Source organism: Panicum hallii, chromosome 3, assembly GCF_002211085.1.
Source record: "Panicum hallii strain FIL2 chromosome 3, PHallii_v3.1, whole genome shotgun sequence".
NCBI lineage: Eukaryota > Viridiplantae > Streptophyta > Magnoliopsida > Poales > Poaceae > Panicum > Panicum hallii.
This window is the reverse complement of record NC_038044.1, coordinates 28,306,825-28,333,783: the sequence shown is the minus strand read 5'-3', so window position 1 is coordinate 28,333,783 and position 26,959 is coordinate 28,306,825. Positions and strand designations below refer to the sequence as shown.

At 51.2% G+C, this 26,959-nt stretch overlaps 1 protein-coding gene across 1 annotated transcript; it reads left to right on the top strand.

Moving 5' to 3' along the window:
• Nucleotides 1-26,858, top strand: LOC112887387 (O-glucosyltransferase rumi-like). Its single transcript, XM_025953545.1, has 3 exons — nt 1-294; nt 25,079-25,953; nt 26,047-26,858. Exons 1-3 carry the CDS (start codon nt 1-3, stop codon nt 26,603-26,605), a joined length of 1,728 nt encoding a protein of 575 aa, XP_025809330.1. The 3' UTR covers nt 26,606-26,858.
• The last annotated feature ends 101 nt before the right edge of the window (nt 26,859-26,959 follow it).

Here is a 26,959-nt window from a genome sequence, read left to right as displayed (position 1 = left end):
ATGAAGGGACCATCTGCAAGCCTGGGCGACGACGAGGAGACGGCCGCGTTGGTGCCGCAACTGCCGGCGCCATGCCCAAACGATGATGGGGCGCTCCCGTGCGAGCACGGCAGCACCGGGTCGTCGATGGCGGTGGATCAAGCCGAACAGGGGCAGTCGTCGTCAACAGCAAAGGCATGGTGGACGAAGGTGCTTCCGACGAGGGGCATCGGCCTTGTCATGAGCGTCCTCGTCATCCTTGCCTTGCTCGCCGCCGGCACCACCAGCAGCGGGTGGTTCCACCTCAGCTCATCTGTAAGTCTCGCTATCGCAGCAAGTTAATTTACTCAACATTTTTGTTTTCCTAGGTTGACATGCAAACCATTAATCCGTGATTATATTATATTGGTGCTATCGGTAGCTAGCGATATTTCGTCTAAGCACAGGTTAATTCTACATTTGATCCACGCATCGAGCCATATATTCAAAATGGTGATTTGTTTTATCCTGAGACTAGACTGTTTCAGTCTATACAATGTTGTATGTCTAATCATCTAAGAAAAACTAGCGATCAATCCCTTTCCACTGGAATTATCTAGCAGTACTCTAACGTTCACCTCAAAAGTAGTGGATACATCTGCTTCTCTAGTACTATTATTGAGTCGACTTTTATAATGTTTGAGTTAAAAATTTGACACTATCAAGTGTTTGAAGTCCTCAAAGTTGGTTTTCAAATCCAAAATAAACATGATTTTTTTTGTTCTTGAAACTGCATGCATTCAGTTACGTGTGCTCACCAACCAGGTAACTAGTTAGCTGGATTCATTGGATTCATATTCCCGCTCACGAGGAAAGCGTGATGACACTGCAATAAAAGCCGTATATGTTTCGATCGAGCTAGTACTCATTATTCCACTCTAGCTCCATTTAATTTGTACGTGTATGAAAATTCAACCCATGGAAACTTGCATATATAGCAAACTTCTTTGTGTTGACTTTAAAGTTGTGACTGCATGAGCCTGATGTACATACAGTATGAGATCGAGTTCTAACAAATTAAAATTTTATCTCCTCTCACTAGTCGTGCCTTTACTCGAAAGGTTGCCATTTTCTAGTGTAGTGCCTTTACTCTGGTTCTAGTGCGTATGGAGTAGTGTATACTCCGCTTAAGTAAACTTCACTAGGAGTTAGGACCCACTACCTGCTGATCAGTCCGATCCGGCACCTAGGTTCCTAGTATATTGGCAATGCCTCCTCGTTCGTATCCGTGTCTTTGGTGCAAAGCGATCACTTCACATGCATGCAGACGCAATGCTGCAGCTGACAGTAGTTGAATCGTTCCAAGTCAACACCGTACGTACCTATTATTGCTAGCGTATGTGTTTGGCTACTGATCGAGAGGAAGATAAGACTGGCCGAGTTTCTTGTTCTTCAGTGCGGTGTATCCAAAGACACATGTTTGATCTTTTTAATAATCTCAGTTGAAAAATTAAAGCGATAGATTTTACCACCTGTTTGTTCGACATTGTATTACAAAACGACGCGCAGCTGAATCAAATTCACTTGATTGATGATTCAATAATAGATATCGGCGAGATCGAGCATAAGCATTCAGATACAGCGGCGTCAAGCTGCATACCGAACGCAAATAAAGTTTTGTTCCCGGAATGCCCCTATGTTAGCATGCACGATGCGTCCTCACAAGGCGTCGTCATTTCCGAGTGCATAGCTAGAGTGGTAAATATGTGTTTCGTGGAGTGCATTCTCTAATCATGTTTCACGGCGAAGTCAGTCAGAACCGGATCAAGGTCAAATGCCTGCGTAGGTGTTAAGCTAGTTATAAGGATTAATAAAGATATAATAGACCTGCACTATTCCCCATCTATACGCATTACCGTAGACGTTGAGCACAAAGTAATGCTCGTGATGGGTCCTAATCTAGTTATCCGGCTATAGACTTATATATTACCGCATCTATACGCGCATAACCGTAGACCTCAAGAACAGAGTAGTGCTCGTAATAAGTCCTAACTAGGTTATCCGACCTGCATCTATACGTGTGACAGTAGACTACGTTGTTATTATTCCGATCCTGCTGGCATTTGAAATGGTTTATTATGAGTTAACCAAATGATGGCCTCGACCATTAAAGCCGTATATGTTTGGGTCGAGCTATATATTAGTATTCTTTCCATCCTACAACCATTTAATTTGTACGTGTATGAAAGAATTCATCCCACATGGAAACTTTCATATAGAGCAAACTTCTTTGTGTTGACTTTGAAATTGTGACTGCATTGAGCCCGATATACAGTTCGAGATCGAGGTCTAAAAATTAAAGTTTATCTCCTCTCATTGCTCGCGCCTTTACTCGAAAGGTTGCCATTTTCTAGTCGTCGTCGATAAGCCTAGCTGTTTCTAGTGAGCACGGAGTAGTGTACGTGTACGTATACTCCGCTTAAGTAAACGTCATTACGAGTTGAGATCCAATCCCTGCTGGTCAGTCGGCACCAAGATTCCTAGTATATTGGCAATTCTCCTCGTTTTCGTATCCGTGTCTTTGGTGCGAACAAAGCGAACACTTCACGTACATGCATGCAGTGCAGTAGCTGACACTTGAATCGTTCCAAGTCAACACCTATTACTTGCGTATACGTTGGGCTACTGGGGAAGATAAGACTGGCCGAGTTTCTTGTTCTTCAAGTACTGTATCCAAAGACACCGTACAAGTTTGTTTGTTTTTTCACAGTTGAATAATAAAGCGATAGATATTACCACCTGTTTGCTCGACATTGTATTACAAAACGACGCGCAGCCCGCTATGAATTAATCAAATTCACTCCATTGATGATTCAATAGATATCGGCGAGATTGAGTATAAACATGCATTCTGATACAGCGGCGTCAAGCTGAACTACAATAAAGTTTTGTTCCCGGAATGCCCCAATGTTAGCATGCACACGAATCACGATGCATCCTCAGAAGGCGTCATTTCCAAATGCATAGCTAGAGTGGTAAATATGTGTTTCGTGGAGTGCGTCCTCTAATCATGTTTCACCGCTATTCCGCTAAGTCAGTCAGAGACCGGATCAAAGTCAAATGCCAAGGATTAATAAAGATATAATAGACACTATTTCCCCATATGTACGCATTATTACTGTAGACGTTGAGCACAGAGAAATCCTCGTGATGGGTCCTAAACTAGTTATATATCCGGATATAAACTTATATATTACCTGACGGGTCCAGGGATCCGGGGTCCCCAACGGGCCCACCTCTCTCCAAGGCCGCGAATGGAACAAGCACCCATCCGTATAGGGCAACGAGTCGTCTCAGCCCACAACCCCGACTGACAACTCGGTCGGGATCACCAGGGCCCATATCCTCGACTGTGGGAACAGTCGGAGGCTGGATCCGTTCCAAGGCGCTGACCGGAGGCTCCAACTGGACTCCGCCTTACATGTGCCCACCTCCCTGATCAACGGGCTGGTTGGGAGGCTAGGCCCGGCTTAACAACAGGCTCCGGGAGTAGGAACGAAAGATAAGGATAAGCCTTGGGGTCAACCTGTTGTACGTGGCTAACCACTCCCTCCACGGGGGTTGCAGTCCCCTCCGCTGTGGCAGCAGGGCGGCACTATTCTACCTGCCCATCCTCGCAAAAGGATGGGGCGAAACATCATCATGATACGGTCGAAACGCCCCCATCATCATGGAGTGACCGGGTGAGGTGCCAGGGATGGGGCATGATAGCCATACCTGTGGCAGAACCGCCTAAATTATTCCGGCTCAAGTGCGCTAGTCATCGCTAAACAGTCGATACTAACTCAACGCACTTCAAACGGAATAACCCATTGGTCTGTCGGATCTCCGCGCGATACAACCACGGTTCAACAGGATCGAAGCAGGTTTACCTCGCATGAAGGCGAGTTTACAATCGCATATAGCTCACCAACTTTTAACTCACAGAATATTGAACATTATTACAAACCATTTCAAACTTAAGTATACTTATACAAACATTGTTTGAAAACCACAAGTTATGCAAACTTGTGTAAAGTCACAGCGGAAGAAGTAAACACACGACTACACACGTCGCGAGAGTTGACACCACGTTCAGCCCGAATCCTGGTATCATTCCGGAAGGTACTGCCAGCCGGGGACGGATCCTATTCCACGGACTAGCCAAACGGAACAGAGATTGGTCATGCTGGACCATCCGTAGGATTCTCAAAGGTTATACCTGAAAAATAGACTAGCAAGACTGAGTATACTAATACTCAGCGAGACTTAACCAGAATCGGGTATACATAGCCCATCACTAGACCATGGAGAATTTGAGAGGCTTGGGTTTTCTTTTGCTGAAAAGAAACAAAGAGTATGATTTAACTTTCATATTTTAGCTTTCAGATTCTAATTTTATTAACCATTCTAGGAAAGCACCTATACTAGACAAGCAAGGTAGAGATTAGCATCCATCAAGATTATTCTATAATGGTTACTGTTCTTACTCTATGTGGCAGAAGGAATAAGCAGTCTCAATCTCCGCAAGAAACGGACGATTCTGAATCGAGTTTCCAAACCTTGCAAGGCAAACCTAACTCACACGCTTGGAACATCCAACGATTATTCCCAAGCAACCGTTTGCCTTTCATTCCGACTCGTGGAACAGGGCCACCACAAGCGACTGTAGGACCGTACGCATACCAATTGTGCAGGACATACGTCTGTTGCGCGACTACATGACCGTACTCCTGTCCGCTGCGCGGAACGTACTCCTGCACGTTGGTGCGTGAGAAAAACCAAATTACGAGTGGTGGGAGGTATGTCCATTCCTCGGGCCGATTGGTTACTAGGCTTACCGCTTTACCATATTTCGCGGCATCTGGCTAGTACATTCAAACGCTTAGCCACCACTACTACACACTGCGACCTTATCAATTTTTATCAACACAGACGGGGTAACCTTCCGAATCATGATACTGCACATGACCCCGTCCATCATCCTTATAGTGATTGCGAAATAGTAAACATTCAACTTCTATATCGCGCGAGTGACAGGAAATCACCCGACTTCAGCCGGTCCTATTAGCAAAGCATCTATCCGATAAGGACTCAGGACAATACATAGGTTCCTAGTCTCAATGCATCTGGGTTTCCATTTCAACTCCTAGACTTAATGCAAGGTATAATATATACATATAGGATTGCATAAATGTAGTAATTTGAAATACTAGGTTATGCACCGGGGCTTGCCTTCTTGAGCGGGGCTGGGAGCAGGAGTGTCAAAGATTTCCGAACTTTGGTTCGGAGCTTCAGTTAGAGTCTCGACGATGTTTACTGGGTCTTCAGAAAACCCTTGTTCTTGCTCCGAGACTAGCTCGTAGTCTTCGTCGTCGAGTGTCGTTGACTCTACATGATATGCAATGATTTGATTTAGATGGTTCTCGAGTTAAGAGTTTTATTTCACGATAAAGTTGTGATCCAATAAAAACATAGTTCACTCATCAAACATATCATTCACCCTTCTACTGGACAGTCATTTATCGAGTATAAACTAACCTAGTTAACTACACTAAACAACATGTCTAAATTCATAAAATAACTAGGGCTGGTTTCATTTTAACCTAATAGATATGGTTTATAAACTATAAGCATCTGATCTTAAGATTAAGATCTGATGCTACAAAAATTATAACAAACAGAACAAATAGAATCAAAATTACCCTAAAATTTTCAAAACATTTTATGCAGTAAATAAATTAGAAGAATTATTTCAAACAGTTAACACCTAGAACATATTTTATTTTTACAGAACAAACTGCTATAGCACTAGGGTTGAAACTTTTATTAGCTACAGATAAAGCTATTTTTAAGCTACTGTAAATTTATCAAAATTTTATCTTCACAGAAACTATGTCACAAAAATAAACAAAAACAGCACTAACAGATTAAGAGTTATTTATAACTGTAGATATACACAAGATCTTGTGCTGAAATTTTGTGAACAGGTTACACTACTCAAGAGTAATACCTCAAAATATTTTCATAATTTTTCATAAGTATGAACTAGCATGAATGAATTATCTTTTAACACAAGCATAAATCCATAACTTGGTGTATAGCCTACTACTAATCGTAATACTTTTACTATGGATTACACATGCAAAAAGGAAGGTATGGTATAAATTTCAGATACAAATACTAACAGAAGCATCCTTAAATAAATCCTAAAGTGTTTTCTAAACATAAAACAAAGGTACTTAAATGTCTAAGCAAAAGAGCAGTAAAGGACTTGAAACTTTTACACAGAGCTATTCATAACACACACAACCTAAGTTTCAAGTTTCAACTACAGCACAGATATGGAACAAGAGATTCAATTAAAACACTCCTTTCCTAATATTTAATCTACTCAGAAAAGACACACATACAGCTCAAACTCACTATATAAAAGTAGTCGAATTTAACTAAAGGATTCAAATAAAACTAGTTTGGCATTTTTCTGAATTTTCTACAATTTTCTACACATTTTTGAAGTTCACTAATTTGAATTTGGGGAAGGGACTGGAAATTTGCAGACAGAACCCTAGAAAGATTAAAATCAGAGCAATTGGGTCCTTACTTGTCGGGAAGAAGGGCAGGGACATCGCCGGCTAAATTCCGGCGAGGGGTGGTGCCAGGGGTGGAGAAGGAGCGGCCAGCGAGCACCAGGAGCTCAAGACGCACCTTCTGGCAGTCTTGGGAAGGGGAAGGGACAACCGGAGGTGGGGTTCCCACGGCAGCCGAGGCAGCGGCGAGGAGGGGCTCGTCGGCGAGGGGTTTCCCGGTGAGGAAGGCGGCCAAGTTCTGGTCCAGAAGCTGCAGCAGGAGGAGAGAAAGCCACTGGGGTGGTTGGATTGGACGGAGAAGGGGCGGAGGGATGGGTTCGATGGGAATAGAAGCTCATCGGCGAGGAGGTAGCGACGGCGAGGTGGTTCCAGTGGGGATCCGACTGCGAGGACTGGCCTGGGAGTGTCAGTGGGGTGAGGGGAAGCTCCCCAGGGGGTTGTAGTGGTGCGGGGAGGGCTAGGGTGAGCTGCCCACGACGGCCAGTGGCTCGCCGGCGTGGAGGCAAAGCGGTGGCGGCGTTCCGGGAGCTCGGGGTGTGCGTGGAGTGCAAAGGCGAGGGAAATGGATCGAGTGCTATCTGCTGGTGCTGCTGGGTAGAAGAGGGAGGGAAAAAGAGCAGGCGCAGGCGCGGGACACGGCGGCGGCGAGGTGGCGGCCGGCAGGAGCTCTGGTGGCCGTGGCACTCGCGGAAGAGGACAGCAGGGGAGGGGAGTAGGACCGGGGAAGGGGGAGGGCGACGCGTGAAGCGGTCAGGAGCTGGAGGTGGCGCCGGGGACGGCCGGTGCTCGGCACATGGCCGAGGAAGGCGGCGGCTTCAGACGCGAAGCAGAACACAGCAGAGCAAGCAGGAGTTTGAAGACAGGGACTGACTTGTGATTTTCCAAAAATGCAGGGACTCCACTGTAAAGTCTAGCTAACTTTCAAACCATAGCTCAAATGAAAATGTGCCCAAAAGCAAAAGTGTAGAGTTCAACAAGATCTACAACTTTGCTTTAAGGTTCAGTTGCAAAAGAGCTAAGGATTTGAAATTAACATAAAACTTGGCAAAGCTTTAAACCTTAAGTAAATCCTATTTAAAATTCTACACTACACTTGCATCCTATGGGTAGTTTCACCTCTATTTGCGGTTTAAAAGTAAGTTCTTGACTTTTGCAAAATAACATTCATAAGTTTTGATTTTACCTCCCATTCTTACGCATTTAACACTAAAGAACCAAAATTTCTTACAATTACACAAATACCCTTTTCCCTTTGCATTCAATTTTTAGCACACACACAAAATCAAACACACACTTTATACTAGAATCTAGTGTGTTATAATCCTAAGTACCTAAATGTCACAATACTGTACCTATCGACACCCCCATGACCACTGACCAACGAAGCATGACGCGCAGGGACAAGACAAGATGCTTACCCCATGACACAGGATTTGGACGGTGGCCACTGGAAGACTCCGACTGACGGGATAGGGAGACCCGACTGACGAAGCTGATGATCCCGATCGGCGGGGTCGGGAGTCGTCTCTTTCTATCCTTACACCCTTAGCTTCCCTATAATGGAGCCCCCCTTAGACTATAAAAAGGAGGGTTATCCGCCTAGAAAACACATCCTATCTCTCTATAGATCTGAACCAAGGACAACTCATCACATCTTCCACTCGAGAGCTTGTAACTCCCCAAACTCTCTCAAGCACCTGGCTCAAGCAATACAACCTACTGACCCCCGACTGGACGTAGGACATTTTGCCTGAACTAGTATAAATCTTGAGTCATTGTGTGCTAGACCATATCCGATCATGACGCACGATACACACTTCGAGTATGTTTTGCTGCCGGCTATTTCTAGAACCGACAATTTGGCACCATTCGTCGGGAAGACATCATGCATCCACCATCCCGGCGATTGGATGGCCTCCATCTCCGGCACCTTAGACCTCGCGAGCCTAGGCGGTATGATCCGCTTTGGCTCATTGGAGTTTCCCAAGGCCCCGCACATTGGGCCATGGGAACCTCCCATCTTCGCGCCCTTCTAGGCCTTCCGCTTCAAAAACTTGGATTTCGTTGCCGATTGTCTTAGCACGCTTCGTCTCCGGGAGGAACCCACTTCTCCATATCGCTCGAGGGAGACACTCCCTCGAATGGGCCGCTAGCTGACTTTGACACTGAGGCGCTGGCGCGGCGCATCGAGCACATGCTCGGCACAGACCCTTTAGCGAGCGACGTGGATGTGGTCCTCTTCTCGCTGCACAACTTCTTCCGCCAACTTTCTGGGGGACCCCGCTGTCCCCGCCACGTTCACCATGCGGCCAGCTCCCGTTCGGCCTCACGAACGTTGCAGGCGTACACGCCACGAAGCTCCCGAGAACCATGCCGCTACCTTTCCTCACAACAAAGATTGTGGACATGACGGGGTTCAGCCCCGCCTCGTTCCATGATCTCCTCTCCAACGATGACCTCCTTATGGAGGACTCCAGCGTCAGGGATGTGTCATTGTGGGAATGCGCCATGGCGGATGTGCAGGGGCCATAGCCGGTCCCGGAGGAAACTGGAGACATGCACACCACGCAAGACACGCGCGCACGCCTTGGCTAATGCCCTGGCGCACGGCGAGTACCTATGCCAGCGGCGGGAGTGCTAGCCGCTGCCCAGGTCCATGCAGTCCCAACGCAACTCCGAGCCTAATGCTCGTAATGTGGCCGGCAGTGCACGGGCGTGCACCCGTCATGACCTATAGGCTATTGTCGCGGAGGCCAACGGCCCCCTGCAGTTTGTGCGGGCCGGACAGAATATCGCCGCTGCAGTGATGCGCCTACACAACTTGCTCGAGCCTGTAGACCCTCAACAGCAGGAGGTCCACCGCAAGATCCGGACATTGGTGGAGCGTACCGCTATACAGCAGGCAGAAAGCTCCACGTCACGTCACTGGCACGTGGCCTCATGCACAGTTGGAGGGGCAGACTAGCAGCAGTCAAAACCCTCGATCCGTAAGCAGCAAGGGCTTCCAACCCGTGTCACACCCGGTTTAGAAAAGGTAACCGAATGCATCCCATATGTGCACCAGGATCAAGTTCCGCATATATAGTAGACATCACTAGTGAATACCCGAAACAATGCATTAACAAAATAGAGTATAATAGTACATTATTACATGACTGACATTCTTAATCTTAAATGAATAAATAAGCATTGATAGCTAGCAGTGGACTTCGACTTTACAGGCAGATAACTAGGAGACATACGCCTAGTATTCTTCAAAATCTTCAGAGAACTCCGGATAATTATCTTGTTCTGAGCAGCATTGGTTTTAATAACGCAAGCGTGAGTACACTTACGGTTGGTACTCAGCAAGTGGAGTAAATTATATGACATGCAAGGCTAAAATCAAGGAAAGCTGACATGGTTTGACTGCGGTAAGCATTTTTAGATGATCAAGTTTTATTAAGCAAGTTTAACTAAGTGTAAGTATATACCAATCCCTTAAATAAATATCTGTAATAGATAAGCATCATCATAAATAGATAAAGAACATCGATTTAGATGATCTTTAAGTTTAATTATCATGTGAGTGTCCTAGCCGCTCTTAACCGTAAGCACGGCTGATATATCAGTTTTTACTCTGCAGAGGTTGTACACTTTACCCACAATTCATGTTTCCCTTGATGCCTGGGTTTGCAAGGCCCTTAAACACTTCCGAGGTGAGTGGCAGGGATTCACTACGAGGCATTTACAAAGATTTCCTAACTTATGACAATCCGCTAAGGTTTCAAGTCAAAGCGGTCATAACTCTCCCTAATGAGGCAGACGTCTTACTAGGACCATATCACACCCTCAAGAGGCCCGAGCTATACCCCGATGATGCAACCCCTCTTGCCCTTTCAGTAAGATCATCATAAGCTAAAGTTTCTAATTAATTAGTCAAGACCAGAGCCATATAGTATTGTGGTTGCACTATTTTCCTGCGTGGTTCTCCATGTTCCAATTAATATAATAATCTTAATTATCACCAATAAAATATTTCCGAACATGAGTACACCAGTGTAGCATGATTTTCAGGTTATCCAACCAAAATCTAAGTAAAAGCAACTAGCGTAGCTACAACATAAATATAATAATCCAGGTTTAATCAAGGAAGTTTAATAGAGACTAGGCACATCCTTATTTTGGGATCCATCATATTCTAGACACATGCAGGCCTATAAAGTAAATGTGTATATTTATAATGTTATTGGGACTGGAGTATGATCAAGGACCACTTGCTTTCGTCAACGAACTGTGCTGCTTGGGAACATCTTCAAAGCTCGGCTCTTGTGGATCCTCGAACTTCGCACCGTCTATCGTAGTACACAAATTCATACAAGCAAATAAATATAATAAATAAGAAACAGTACACCAATCAATATAAATAGAGCAAAATAATGTAATAAAGCTACTGCATATATCATAAGGATCACGTGAGTGCAAGAATCGACGAAAACAGAGTTAAAACAGAGAAGTTAGGGCTAAAACATAATTCTAGAGGCTTATTTGTAAAAGATTTGAAACTAAAAGGGCTCTGACTGAAGAAACCGAGGGCTAGATCATAAATAAACCTTAGACCTAGGGGTTAGATAGTAAAACAAAAGGATCTAGGACTGCGGGTTCTATTTTTGAATAAGTTAGGGGCCTAAACAGAAGAAATAGGATCTATTCGTGAATACTTTTGAACTACTGTGGACTGCGGGTTGATTTCCACAAAACTCAGGGGCTAATGCGCAAAATGGCCTTGGCTTGACCGGTACTTGGATCTGTTGACTCGGGTTAGATTAGATCTAACCCGTTGGATCTAAATCCGATGGCGTGGAACGGTTGGGCGGCGCTGGATGGCGGCATTAAATGCCGGCGGCGGGTCGGTGCGGCGGCGAGTGGCGATGAACGGCGGCTCATCGCCGGGGAAAATGCGTTAACGGGCTCCCGGCCTCAGTTCCGTGTGGGGACTGCACTGGGAGCAAGCGGGCGTCGTAGGGAATTGATCTAAGGGCTTTGGGAGCGGCAGCATCGGCAGGAGCAGCGGTATGGCGGCGAGTGGCGGCTCGGGATCGGCGGCGAGGTCGTGTGGCCGCGGGGAAGCAGGGGAGAGGGAGAGAAGCGGCGGGTGAGTATCCTTACCCCACCGTGGTGCTCCTGCGGTGCTTGTTTGATGGCAGGGAGCCGTGGAGCGGCGGCGCGGCGAGCTCCCGAAGCACGGCGGCAATGGTGGCAGCGGAAGCTTCGGCGCTAGGGTTTCACGGGCGGAGGCGCGGCTACAGCTGCAGCTTGAGGACGAGGATCTAGGGCACGGGGTGCTTAAATAGAGGCGGCTAAGCGCCTGGGTGTGCGGGCCCGAGGCGGCACGCGGCGGGGCGGCATTGGACCGGGGTCGAACTCGAGCTTGAGTCCGATCCGGTCACGGGAAGGGGACGGACCTGACAGGCGGGACCCACCCATCAGCGAGAGAAAGGAGGAAGGGAGGAAGAGCGGGCCGCGCGGGGAGAATGGGCCAGGAAGGCTGTTGGGCCGCGCGCAAGAGGAAAAGGGAAAAGAGGAGAAGGAAAGAAGGCCGTGGGCCGGGCTGCAAGGGAAAATGGGAGAGGGAAAAAGAAAAAGAAAAGTGGGCTGGGCCCAACTAGGAAATAAGAGAGAAAAAGAAATGCATCCAAATGCATTTGAATTTAAATTTTGAAATTTAAATTCAAATGGAAGACAATCAATAAAATAATGCAAAGGGGCATGAGATGCACAAACCTATAGTTCCTTATATTTATTTTTATAGTTTATTAAATTGCTATTAATTTATGATAAATGCTCTAAAATTAAAATGAGAAGATAAAAACCTCAGGGTCCTAAGAGAATTCTAGCAAAATTTAATTAAGCTTCTAATTTCAAAATTAGGATGTTACACCCCGGGCAGGGCGCGATGCCACGGCTGCACCGCGCCACGAAGCAGCGCCCGCCGCACAGCGCCCCCCCAGTCTGGGGCCGGCTCGGGCCCAACTATGACACGCGCAACATCATCCACTCGTGGAACTAGCCTCTCGCGGCGCCGATGTTGACCGGGCTGCCGTCGACATGGCTGAGGCTCACCAGCCCAAGGGGGAGCATGAGGAGGCACCCCCCAGGCGAGGTGGCCGACCAAGCGACCGGGACGGCGACCGGAGCCCTAGTTCGGACGGTTCGGGCCCACTAGCCTTCGGACGACACATCAAGAAAGCGCCATTCCCGCTACGCTTCTGACCACCCACCAACATCACCAAGTACATCGGGGAAACGAACCCCACTGTATGGCTGGAAGATTTCCGACTCGCCTGCCAAGCTGGAGGGGCGGATGATGACTACTTCATCATCCAGCACCTCCCCATCTGTGTCGGGGAGCACATTCGAGCATGGCTCGAATTCCTGCCGCCCAACAGCATTCGTAGTTGGGTGGAGCTCAAGCAGGTCTTCATCGGGAACTTCCAGGGAACGTACGTGCGCCCTGAAAACTCCTGGGACCTCAAGAGCTGCAAGCAGGATCCTGGCGAGTCCCTACGGGACTACATCAGTGGGTTCTCCAAGCAGTGCAATTCTTTACCTGACGTCATCGACGCAGACAGCATCGGCGAGTTCCTCACTGGAACCACCTGCAAGTCCCTTGTTCACAAGCTCGGCTGTCAAAAGCCGCGCACCACCCGCGAGCTCCTGGACATCACCACGAGCCATGACTCCGGCGAGGAGGTGGTGGGGGCGGTCTTCACCGGTGGCCGGACCATGGGAAAGGCCAAGCGGGCGGAGCAGGATGAGGGTCCCTCCACAACATAGGAGAAGAAGAAGAAGAGGGACCGACGTCGCCCCAACCCCAATACGGTTGCAGCGGCCAACTGAGCGGGCAAGCGACAAGGCAACAAGGACCATTTCAAGCAGCTCTTGGAGAAGCCATGCACCAACCATGGCTACCCTGTCAAGCACAAGCTCAAGGATTGCAAGCTCCTCAAGTCGATGCTGGGTCAGCCCAGCAGGCGTAAGGGCGGGGACCATGACAAGGAGGTGCCCAAGGAGCAGGCAGTGCCGCCCAAGGACGGGAACACCTTCCCCGACCCGGATGGCTGCCTCATGATCTTTGGAGGTCCTGAGGACGACTGCACCAAGCGCCAACACAAGGTACACCTTCGTGAGGTATGTGCCACCAAGATCTCTGTTCCCAAGTTTCTCCGCTGGTCGAGCACCCCGATCACCTTCAACCGGGGTGACCACCCTCCCAACATTCCTTGACCAGGGAGCTACCCTCTCCTTGTCGACCCCATCATCGGCAACAAGCGCCTGACCAAGGTGCTGATGGATGGGGGTAGCAACCTCAAAATCCTATATATTGAGACCTTCGACGCCATGGGCGTCTCGTGGTCCAAGCTCTGCACTTCCATCTTGCACTTCCTGGCGATCATCCCAGGCATGAGGGCTTAACCCTTGGGGAACATAGAGCTACTGGTCACATTCGGTGACCGCAGAAACTTCCGCACCAAGGCCCTGATCTTTGAGGTAGTGGATTTCAAGGGATCGTACCACGCCATCCTCAGGCATCCGTGCTACGCCAATTTCATGGCGGTCCCTAACTACACCTACCTCAAGCTGAAGATGCTGAGGCCGAACAGCATCATCACAGTCAGCGGCTCTTTCGAGCAGGCTTACGCCTACAGTCGCAAGCACTTTGAGCTCGCCACCACCATCGCCAACTCCGCCGAACTCCAGAAGCTTCGCCAAATAGTGGCGGAGTGCGCCCCCAACTCCAATGAGCTAACTAAGATGGTGCGGATTGAGGCCCAGCTTCCGACCAAATAGGAAATCGCTCTCGTCGATTTCCTATGTGCCAATCGTGATGCCTTCGCATGGAAGTCTTCTGAAATGCCAAGCATTCCAAGGGAGGTCGCCGAGCATGAGCTTCTCATCAAGCCGGGTTCCAAACCCATGCACCAACTCCTGCGCCACTTCGATGATGAGAGGCGCCAGACCATAGGCGAGGAGATCGCCAAGCTCCTAGCACCCGGTTTTGTCAAGAAAATCTACCATTCCGACTAGCTTGCCAATACCGTCCTTGTAAAAAAGAACAATGGGAAATGGAGAATGTGTATCGACTATAATGGCCTTAACAAGGCATGTCCCAAGGATCCTTTTCCTTTGCTGCCTATAGACAAAATAGTTGATTCCACGTCCGGATGTGAAATCCTCTCTTTTCTGGATGCCTACTCGGGCCATCATCAGATTGCGATGAAAGAGTCCGACCAGCTCGCAACCTCTTTCATCACCCCGTTCGGCATGTACTACTACCTCACCATGCCTTTCGGCCTAAAAACGCTAGCGCCACCTACCAATGTTGCATGCAGAAGTGTTTTGCCGATCAGATCGACCTGCCCCGGCAACCCGACCAGCTCGAGCTACCATAGCCCATAGTTGCCATCTATGTGGACGACATAGTGGTGAAAGCACCTCGCGCAGGAATTCTGATCACCAACCTAGATGCCATGTTCGCTAACCTCCGAAGGTTCAGTGTCAAATTGAATCCCCAAAACTGCACATTCAAGGTTCCAAAGGGGAAGCTACTCGGGTAGATAGTGTCCGAGCGCGGCATCGAGGCCAACCCTAAAAACATCACGGCCATCGCCCGAATCGGCCCCATCCGCAACGTGAAAGGCGTGCAAGGGCTCACTGGTTGTTTGGTTGCCCTGAGTTGGTTCATCTTCCAACTGGGCGAGTGGGGAATGCCCCTGTACAAACTCCGCAACAAGTCGGACACGTTCGTGTGGGCGGAAGCAGCCTAGTGGGCTTTGGACAACCTCAAGACCTTACTAACCTTGGCTCCAGTCCTCATCGCTCCCGAGCGATAAGAGCCCCTCCTAGTCTACCTTGGAGTGACCACCCACGTGGCCAGCACCGCTCTTGTGGTTGAAAGGGAGGAGCCGGGCCATGTGCTAAAGGTCTAGAGACCGGTGTACTTCGTCAGTGAAGTACTCAACGAGACCAAAGCCCGCTACACGCCGGTGCAGAAGCTCTTATACACCATGCTCATGGCAACTAAGAACCTACAGCACTATTTCACCAACCACGAGGTCACCGTCATCACCTCATTTCCTCTCGGTGAGGTCGTCCATAGCCGCGATGCTATGGGACGCATCTCTAAATGGGCGCTCAAGCTCATGGGCTCTAATATCAAGTATGCCCCCCGTACCGCCATCAAGTCATAGGCCCTGGCCGAGTTCATCACCAATTGGACCAAAGTCCAAACCCCAACTCTAGTCAACACCCACGAGTACTGGACCCTATACTCCGACGGGTCGGTCATGGGACCCGGTGCGGGGGCCAGCGTGATGTTGATCTCGCCCAAGGGGAACAGGCTCCACTATGCCATTTGCCTCCACTTCCCAGCTTCAAATAACATCGCCGAATACGAGGGCCTAGTCAATGGCCTCCGCATTGCTATCGAGCTCGGGGCCACTCGGCTCTACGTCTACGGCGACTCTAAGCTGGTAGTGGACCAAGTCATGAAGGAGTCCAACTGCGAAAGCTCCCTCATGAACGCGTACTGCACGGAGGTGCACAAACTTGTGGACATGTTCTAAGGAATCGAGTTGCATCATGTCCCATGGAAGGACAACAATTATGCTGATGCACTTGCTAAAATGGCAGCCGAGCGGGATCCCGCCCTCAGTGGGTTCTTTGTCAACGACCTCCACGTACCTTCAATCCACATTAAGCTAGATCCGCCTCCAAGGCAGTCCAATCTGGTACCCAGGGGCCCCAGCCGAGAATCCCCCAAATAGACAACCCCTGTCCAAGCACTCGGGGGGCCAAACTGCCTAGCGATGGAGATCGCGACTTCCTCCTCAACTATAGGGTGCCTCTTCTGGCCTACCTCCTTGACGAGGTCCCCCCACCCAATAGAACCGAGGCATGAAGGATCGCCCGGCGCACTAAGATGTTTGTCGCCATCGACGGCGAGCTATACAAGCAGAGCCCGTCGCTTGTGGGGATGCTCATGAAATGTGTCCCGACCCAGCAAGGCAAGGAACTCCTCTTGGAGATCCATGCTGGCATCTGTGGGCACCATGCAGCCCCGCGTCGCTGGTCGGCAAGGCCTTTCGCTAGGGTTTTTACTAGCCGACTGCACTAGGCGACAAAGAAGAGCTCATTCGAATGTTCAAGGGGTGCCAATTCTACGCCAAGCAGATCCACCTGCCAGCGCAAGCGCTTTAGACCATCCCCATCACATGGCCGTTTGCGGCCTAGGGTCTTGACATGGTTGGGCCTCTTAAGAAGGCTCCTGGTGGTTTCACCCGCCTGCTCATCGCGGTGGAAAAGTTCACCAAATGGATTGAGGCAAAACCGATTGTCAAGCCTAGCTCCCAAGAAGCGGTCAAATTTTTCCTTGATATCATCTACCGGTTTGGTGTGCCCAACACCATAATCACGGACAATGGGGCCAATTTCATGGGCAAGAAGTTCTTGGATTTTGATGATGGGTACGGGATCAAGATCGACTAGGCGTCAGTTGGACACCCTCGCACTAATGGGCGGGTTGAAAGGGCGAATGGCATGGTCCTCCAGGGACTCAAGCCTCGCATCGTCGACCAGCTTAATGGGTTCACTGGCCGGTAGGTTCAGGAACTCCCAGCCGTCTTCTAGAGCCTGAGGACAACCTCCAATTGGTCCACAGGATTCACCCTGTTCTTCCTAACTTACGGGGTGGAAGCCGTGCTACCCTCCGACTTAGACCATGGCACCCCAAGGGTCAAGGCCTTTAACCCCGACCAAGCCGCGGAGGCTCAACAGGATGTGGTTGACTTGTTGGATGAGGCTCGGGAGATGGCCCTGGTCCACTCGGCAAGCTACCAGCAGACCCTTCATAGGAACCATGAGAGGAAGATCCAAGGAAGAACCCTCGAAGTTGGTGACTTAGTGCTGAGGAGAGCGCAGTCGACCAAAGACAAGCACAAGCTCACTCTGCCCTGGCAAGGACTGTACATGATCGTGGAGGTGGTCTGGCCAGGAACCTACCAACTAACGGACAGCGATGGCAACATCCTCACTAACATTGAGCAGTTACGTCGCTTATTCCCCTAAATTCAGTCCTTTCATACGCTTTTGTTCGAACGATGACTCCTACAGCGCCCCAGCCCGAGCACTCTCAACCTGGGTTGCTCGAGGGCCCCATGGGAGTACACCACCACGCGCACTGTTACCCCCTTTCTCCTTTTTGTAAATCACACACAAAAAGGAAACTTTTTTCACCCAAGCGAAAGGGCGACCTGTTCTCTCGACGCAACGTAAGTGATGTTTGTTCGGCCACCGAACCTACCAAACCCTCATCCCAACCTATGGTGAACTAGCAGCTGACGCCACTTGGGCCATCCCCCGGCTACACGCTGTAGCCTACGGTTAACGAGCAGGTTCGAAAGGAAAAGTGCGAAGGCATAATCACTCCAGGAAACCAGGAAACAAAGGGATACGGGCGGGACCAGCTTCAAAAACTATAAAACGAAAGCGATTACAAGCACTTAGATCGTTCACTCACGGGACCTTCAAGACCCCCACACAAACTGCTCTAGAAATAAAAGCTAACTACGTGGCAAATGCTTTTTATTACGGCAACCCGTCCACGTTGGCCGAAGATGTGGATGGGAGGGGCCGCGCTGCAGGGTCAACTGGAGGAGCCCCCTAGCTAGGGGCCTGCGCAGTCGAGGCGACGCTCAACCCAGCTTGTGTTGCTTGGATGCCATTGCTGCCCAGGGCCGCTTCCCTCTCCGCGCGGCAAGCTGCCTTCAGCCACTCTGTGGTGGTTGCCTCTGCTATCGCCATCGCGACCGGCTCCAGGCTCTGTCCGAGTTCACAGAGCTGGTCGACGGACCATCCGTCAGCGTAGCCCCTCCCGACTACCCCAAAGTCCAGCGGGTAGTGCGATGCCACCGACGTCAACACCCCCGAGGTGCCGTGGAAGACTCCGTCGATGATGAGCGCCGCCACCTCACCCGGGATCTACGAGAGGTCGGCGACAAGTGCTCAACCCTGAACGAAGCCCGAGCATCTCCGCGACCATCGATCACGTTGCGCCTCATACCTAGCTGAGCTCTTCTTTGAGGACCCTGTTCCTCTCTAAAGAATCTGCCAGCGCCTACGCATTCCGTGCCATCGATTCTCTGGTGCTGAATAGCTCGGATTTGGCGGCACGACAAGCATCTTCCGACCTCTGTAGCATGCTCTTCAGCAGACCATTCCTCATTCCCAACTCTTGACATGAACAAAGCAAAGGTCAAAGGCCACAGAACACAAAACAGAACCGAAGGGATGGGGAGAGACACTCACCAGTCGCGGTCGCCTCCAAAATCTTGAGCCTCTCTTCCCTCTGGGACAACATCACCTCTAACTCAGTGATACGCTGTCCTCTGGACTGAGCCTGTGCTTTAGCAAAAGCTTGGGCCACCCGCTCCGCTCCTAGCGCCGCCTGCTCCGCACCCAGAGCTGACTGGGACATGGCATGTTCTTGCTCGGCAGCAGTCGCGCAGCCACACTCGTGAAGCGCTGATGCCCGAGTAGCCTCTAATTCATGGGTCAGCTCCAGGACCTGTCACTGCGCCGCCGCCTCTTGCCCAAGCCGAGTGTGCTCCTCCCGGAGGAACCGGGATTTGTTCAACGAAATCTTCTCCAAGTTCTTCAAAACAAGAAGTCATAAATGCCATGTCAGACTACCCAGCAAAAACTAGGAAGGGGCCATTAAGACTTACCCAAGAAATACTCAGCAGTTTGCCGGACGTGATCTGCTGAGTGACCTTGACCCTACGAAGGGCTTCCTCGAGTTCCGACTCTGCGGCGGTGAGCTCAACAAAGGCCTACTGCCCGCTTTGCTTGAGAAGATCCCAAAGCTTCACCTCTTGCTCATCGCGTAGGACAAATCGAGCCTCTCCCGGGTTGCTAGGGTCGGGCCACACCCACTCTCCAACCGGCCCGCTCGTTGGGTCGGGCGGACTAGAGACAGGGACCATTGCCCGCTCCTGACTTCCCCCCAGCGCTGCCTGCTATGCTGGCGGATTGCTCGCCTAGGCGAGATACTTGTCCGCCTGAGCCTAAGCCTCCTAGCCCCCGGGCTCGGCAACCACGTTTGTGGTTGCCAACATAGCCCCTTCGTCCTCCTCCAACTCGGACCACGCAGGCGAACCGTGCACTCCTCCACCTAGGGACTCGAGGGTCGTGATCTCATCCTTCTTTCCCATGCTTGATGGGAGAGGCATAGCCACGATCACCTCCGCAACGGACCGCTGAGGGACCGCCTCCATCGCCGGCGGCCTACCCATGGGAACTAGTCCCTGACATCCTCCTTGAGCTGGAGCAAACCGTGCTTGGCCGGGTCTCCATGGCACATGTTTGATATCAGGCCCAAAGTTATCATCACTGAGTCGCGGAAAAGAAAAGTAGGATAAACAAAAAACATTATAAAAAAAAGAGCCAAAACCATAAAAGCGGTCCTCTTACCTTGACGCCCATCCAATCGGAGGAGGTCCAAACCTCTCGAACCACCGGACGCCTGGCGGGGACCGCAAACCATCCCCCATCGCATGACCCAAGCCTAGGGCTGATCCTGCCAACTCCCGAGGCACGGCGTCCTGCAGGTCGCGGGGCGGGTCGGTCACGTCCGGCGTCATTAGGAGCACCTCAGGACCGGTGCGCTTCCCCGACTCATCCTTGCCCCGCTCCAAGGAAGACGGCATCTGTGGCGTCCCCGAGTGCTTTTCCACTCGGGCCCATTTCACCTCCTCCGTTGGTGCCGCGGCGTCCTCCTCGATGCACTTCATCGCCTCCGGAGCGCTGGCGGGCATCCTGGACCCCTTTGGGATCTGCGACCCTGTGGTGCTGCGGGGCTTCACCATGAACAAGTCGGCGTCCCCCGACTCGGACTCTTCCTCCTCAGAGCGGTTGCTGTCATCGAAGTCGGTCAAGGGCTCCGACTCGTATTCTTCTTGGATGGCATCTCTATCCTCTCCCATCCGAACCTGACGTGCAATCTCCATCTCCTTCACCTGCTTCCTCTTGGCCTTCTCAGCCCTCTTCTTTTTCCTGGCTAGAAAAGGCTACACCTGAGCGGCCTGCTTAGCCACGCCTGCTGCCCCCTTATGCAAATGAGGGCGGGATTGAGGATGACTGAGTTCGTGGAAAATTAAGAAGAAAGTTGGGAGCCAATCGGGCACAAGTGAATTGACAAGAAGAAGGGGAGGGGAAAAAGCTCACCAAATTCGATGGGTGCCACTTGTCGAAGGCGTCCAGACCGCCAATGGTCTGCTGATTCCCCACCTTGAGCACCAACTCCACCCAAGACCACACCTCGCCGTCGGGCATCTCCTGCGGCAACACTCGGTCGGGATCCGCGGGGCCGGTGTACTCCCACAACCTGGTCATCCTCCCATCCAAATTAAATTGTGACAGGAAAAGGCGGCAGGCATAGTTACACTCCACTGATATCGGAAATCATGGCGGAGCGGGCACCCCGTTATCTTTCATGACGTGGTAGGGTCACTCCCGACACGCACCCCCAAAAAAACTGCACCAGTACTCCAACTCCCCGGGTAAGCCTCAGTAGGCCACATCCTCACTCGATACATGCATTTGATTGCTCAGTTTTTGAAATACTCAAAAACCTAAAAGCACGTCGTCGGGTCCGACTCAGGAATCCAACTGTCTGAAGTTCGAAGGCCAGTCCGCGGAGCGCTCGAGGCCACCTCACGTCGAATAGAGCCAGGGGAGAAAACGTAGATGAGCCCCAGCAGCCCTCGCCCTTCCTGCTCCGGCAGCGATTCGGGTCATCTCGACCTTCTCGTCCGATCCGGACCTCGAGCCATGCCCACAGAATCTCCAGCGAGGAGAGGCTAGCGGGCCACCTGGGTCGGTCGGATGACTTAGTTATCTACTGAGAGGCGGGTCATGGAGCAGTGGAATGCCATCTATGGGCTATGCCGACCCCGTCACGAACGACGGACCCAAATTCCACTTGGACGCCTGAAAATTTTACCCGGGCACACCCGTTAGGAGTTCACCGAGTATGTCACTCGGGCGATCGAGGCAAGTGACACTGACTCAACCCCTCCAGTCGCGGAGACCACGGACGGGGCCACCTCTATGCGTGCACACTCATGACGTCACCGACCTGACCGCCCTCCTTCATGACAAGGACTGCTGGTGGTCGGGGTACCACGTTCTCCATTCGGAAAGAATGGCAAAACGCTAGCCCCCGACCGGACTTCTGGTCAGGCACATAAGATACAAAACACTCTAGAATAAATGCATTTTATTCCTAGCAAATAAGTGTTACAAAGTACAGTCGGCCCATGGCCGTTGCAAAGTACAAAAACCCGTTACCACCGCAAGGATGGTAATGCTGGAACCTCGGGGAAGGCTGCTACAAGTGTCGGAAGCTTGGCAGGAACATCTTTCTCACAAGCCTTCTTCTTGCACCCCCTTCCTCGAGGACAACCCGGCAGGGGATAACAGCGAGCAGCGCATCTGCTGCCGCCGCTGGCCGAACTCCTTCACCATCTTAGACGACAGCGAGGAGCTCTTTCCCAACCTTAGCCGCCAGGGAAGGACAAGCCTTCCGACGGTGCGAGCTGAGGCTGAGTCACACGGGGAAGTCGAACCGACTCAGGGCCGAGGCACTATCCGCGGGCACGCACTATGCCGGGAAAGGTCGAGGAGTTCCTCCCCATACCCATATCCGGCCGGTGGAAGCACTGACACATTCTCCGCTGGGAGCTGATGCCTCCCCCTTTGTCACCCAAGGCACTTGGGGAAGCCTCACCACCTGTCCGACGGAGACGGTGCCCTGCCTGCGCATCCGCATAGCCCGATCACCCGAGCAGAACGCTTGGGGGATCGAGCTTGTGAAAAGCGCAGGTGGACGGCGTCGCCCGCGTGCTATCCCTTGCCGCTCGCAAGCATTCTTCTAGCACCAGATGCTGAAGGATCCACCGGCTCCATCAGGCGGACGCACACGGGCTAAAAGCAACTCCATTACTCGAGGCAGGGCTCGCTCATCACTCAGGTTGGGATGAGTTGAAAACAAGGCTTTGGAGGCCTCCATTTATAGCCACTCTGGTTCCCTCTTGTTCGGCGAGCCGAACTCACCGCGTAACGCATGGCTCCGCCTTAAAAGAAGGGAAACCTTCACAAGAGTAGAAGGGGGAGCACCACCGCAGCGTGCCGATGGTCATGCAGCCCTTGATATTCCGCGCTGGAGATACGCCGCTGGCGCCACTGCGGTACACTTATTACGCGGACTGACTGGGGTGACCCCAATTGACTTGTGGTCACAAGGGGGGATCCTCTGAACGCTGCATCTTTCTCTTTACGGATGACATAGAGCGATGTGATTCCTCACCCCGGGCGAAGGTACAATGCAGCAAGAAATAGCGCCTTCACGATTAAACAAATTGTGAAGCCGCTCGGATGCCTCTGATGGGTCCAGGGATCTAGGGTCCCCAGCGGGCCCAGTCCAAGGTCGCGCCTGGAACAAGCACCCGTCTGTATAGGGCAACAACTTCATCTGGGCCACCTCGGCCCACAACCCCTACTGACAACTCGATCGGGATTGCCACGGCCCATATCCTCGACTGTGGGAATGGTCAGAGGCTGGGTCCGTACCAAGGCGCCGACCGAGGGCTGCGACTAAGCTCCGCCTTACACATGCCCACCTCCTCGACCGACAGTCTAGTTGGGAGGCCATGCCTGACTTACCAGCGTGCCCCGGGAGTAGGTACGAAGGATAAGGATGACTCTCGGGGTCAACCTGTTATACGCAGCCAAGCTCTCTCTCCACCGGGGTTGCAGTCCCCTCTGCTATGGCAGTCGGGCGCCACTATTCTACCTGCCCATCCTCGCGAAAGGATGGGGCGAAACATCATCATGATACGGCCGAAACGCCCCTGTCATGACAGAGTGACCGGACGAGGCATCAGGGATGGGGCATAATAGTCGTACCGTACCTATCGATACCCTCACGACCACCGTCCGACGGAGCATTACGCGTAGGGACAAGACAAGACGCTTACCCCACGGCACAGGACTTGGACGGTGGTCAACGGAAGAGTCCGAGTGACAAGATGGGGAGACCCGACTGACGAAGCTGATGACCCCGACCGGCGGGGTCGGAAGTCCTCTCTTTCTATCCTTACACCCTTAGCTCCCCTGTAATGGAGCCCCCCTTAGACTATAAAAGGGTGGGTCATCCGTCTAGGAAAGATATCCTATCTCTTGATAGATCTGAAGCAAGGATAACTCATCATATCCTCCACTCGAAAGCTTGTAAGTCTCCAAACTCTTTTGAGCACCTGGGTTCAAGCAATACAACCGACTGACCTCCGACTAGACGTAGGGTATGTTGCTGGAACTAGTATAAATCTTGAGTCATTGTGTGCTAGGCTATATCCGATCATGACACGCGATACACACTTCCAGTAGGTTTAGCTGTCGGCCATTTCCGGAACTGACATTACCGCATCTATACGCATAACGGTAGACCTCAAGAAGAGAGTAATGCTCGTAATAAGTCCTAACTAGATTGTCCAATCCGGATATATTCTCTCTGTTTTTTTTACATATCGTATTAGGTTTGTCCTAAAGCAAACTTGACCAACTTTGACCAAATTTATACAAAAAATAATATCATTTATAATACCAAATTTATTTCATTAAATCCACCATAAAATATACGTTGATAGTGCATATGTTGGATAGCATAGTTGTTGCTATATTTTTTTTATAGATTTAGTCAAAGTTAGCTAACTTTAACTTTCAAATCTCATATAGACCATTATCAACTCATCCATTCTCCCTAAATGGTTTGCCTATACTGAATGGAAGGTTTATGACATAGGAAGATTTTCCAGAATATGAGCAAGGGTAAAGGATTCATCACTTGCTAGGTTTTCAGGGAGTAATAGGAGGGGTTGGGAATTGATCGTTGAAATCATCACCAGAGCACATGAACTTGAGGTGGGGGCTCAATCTCGTTAGTCTCCCGGATTCCAGTCATGTCTCTACCATCGGTTTCTCCCTTTTCTCCGGCTGGTGTAATAAGGAGGGAGTCAGAGACTACCAACTCGATAATGTTGGCTCGATCATGGACAAACCTACGTTGTTGCTTCGTTGTGACCGCAACGTTTATTATTTAGAAAAAAACGGAGGAAGTATTTAGACTTTCCACATCTATGCATGTGACAGTAGACTACGGTGTTATTACTCTGATCCTGCTGTCATTCGAATTGGTTTATTATGAGTTTATCGAATGATGGCCTCAACCATTCAAGCTAAACTTCAAAAATCCAAGAAGTGTAGTCAGGATCAACTTTTCATGACGAGAACAACAGTCAATCAAATATCAATATTATGCAAGACAATTCAGATAGCTTAAATTAGTACATAATCAAACAGATCGTGCAAATTAACACTAGTGTACACGTGTGCAGTCGTTTCTGCTAGGCAGCGGAGCTGCTGGTGGTCGTGGACGAAACGGACGCCCACCTCACTACACCACGACGACATCTGGGGAACTCCGCGCGCCGATCCCCTTCACCTGCGGCAACGAGTCGTCCTCAGCGATCCCCACCTGCCCCCGAGCCGCAGCAGCATCCCCATCGCCGTCGCCGACGGCGGCGCTACTACCGTCCTCCGAACAGCGCCCCGCCGCTGCGCCGTCCGCGACGTGCCCGGAGTACTTCCGGTACATCCACTCGGACCTGTCGCCGTGGCGTGAAGCCGGGATCACGCGGGAGGCGGTGGAGCGCGCGCGGGGCATGGCGACGTTCCGGCTAGTGGTGGTGGCCGGGCGCGCCTACGTAGAGAAATACCACCCCGCGTACCAGACGCGGGACGTGTTCACGCTGTGGGGCATCCTGCAGCTGCTGGCCCGCTACCCGGGGCGCGTCCCGGACCTGGACCTCATGTTCTTCTGCGGCGACATCCCCGTGGTGCGCGCCGCTGCCTACCCCGACCGGTCCGAGGCGCCGCCGCTCTTCATGTACTGCACAGAGGACCCGGCGCTCGACATCGTCTTCCCGGACTGGACCTTCTGGGGATGGCCCGAGGTGAACATCCGGCCGTGGGCGCCGTTCCTGGAGGAGGTGGCGCGCGAGAGCTGGCGCACGCCGTGGCTCGACAGGAAGCCCTACGCGTTCTGGAAGGGCAACGCCAACGTCTGCGGTTTGCGCCGCGACCTCATGCGCTGCAACAAGGGCTCCGACAGCGGCAAGGACTGGAACGCGCGGCTCTTCCGGCAGGACTGGGGATATGCCAACCGAAATGGCTTCAAAGACTCCAATTTGGCCAAACAATGCACGTACAGGTATCCAAAAATAATCTGCTTGCAGCCCAAAGCTTGTGATTTTCTTTCTTGTCTAAAATATTAATGTGTTTGGACGATCATTGTTGTATGCAGGTACAAGATCTATGTGCAGGGGAGAGGGTGGTCAGTAAGCGAGAAGTACATCCTGGCCTGCGGCTCCCCGATGCTCCGCGTCGACACACCCTTCCGCGACTTCTTCTCGCGGGGGTTCGTCGCCGGCAGGCACTACTGGCCCATCGACGCAGCTCGCATGTGCCCCTCCATCAAGTTGGCCGTCGACTGGGGTAACGCCCACCCGGCGCAGGCGCAGCGGATGGGCGAGGAAGGCAGCAGCTTCCTCCGGAAGGAGCTCAGCATGGACTACGTGTACGACTATATGCTGCACCTGCTCACCCACTACGCCCGGCTGCTCCGGTACAGACCCACCGTCCCGGAGAACGCCACCGAGCTCTGCCTCGAGTCCATGGCCTGCACTGCCAGCGGCTGCGCCCGCGAGTTCATGATGGAGTCCATGGAGAAGTATGTCGCTGACTATGAGCCCTGCGCATTGCCTGGGCCTTTCACCGCCGACGAGCTCGCAGAGCTCGCCCAAAGGGACGTGGAGATGCGCAGCAAAATGAAAAAGTTGGAGGAGCAGGAGGAGGAAACATAGGTGGACTACGAATCCATGTTCCGGATGAGAGATAGGTATATAAACCCAATAATCGGCATAAATTTAGTACGTCCCATATGCACTAATCAGAAACTGCAAACGAGAAATACAGATGTAACAGTGTAGCCAAATTGCCTGTTGACACTGTAAAATGATTGCATGGTCCAGTATCACTATGAAATTTTGATAAGCTAAGACATGGCATTGTACTTCATTGTACTTTATTATGAGGTAAAATTAGGTAATGACTCTATAAAAATCGGGCATATTTTTATCCGGTTGAATGGCTGATTCGACCCACCATCCATTTTTCATCCAACGAGGCTGACGCCCCAGCCGACCATGCGCAGCTGA

Bases quoted from the DNA above. Each gene is read 5' to 3' on its own strand.
- LOC112887387 (XM_025953545.1), top strand. From the start codon at position 1: ATGAAGGGACCATCTGCAAGCCTGGGCGACGACGAGGAGACGGCCGCG. The intron at 295-25,078 runs GTAAGTCTCGCT...ACACGTGTGCAG, and splicing joins GGTTCCACCTCAGCTCATCT to TCGTTTCTGCTAGGCAGCGG. The intron at 25,954-26,046 runs GTATCCAAAAAT...TGTTGTATGCAG, and splicing joins GCCAAACAATGCACGTACAG to GTACAAGATCTATGTGCAGG.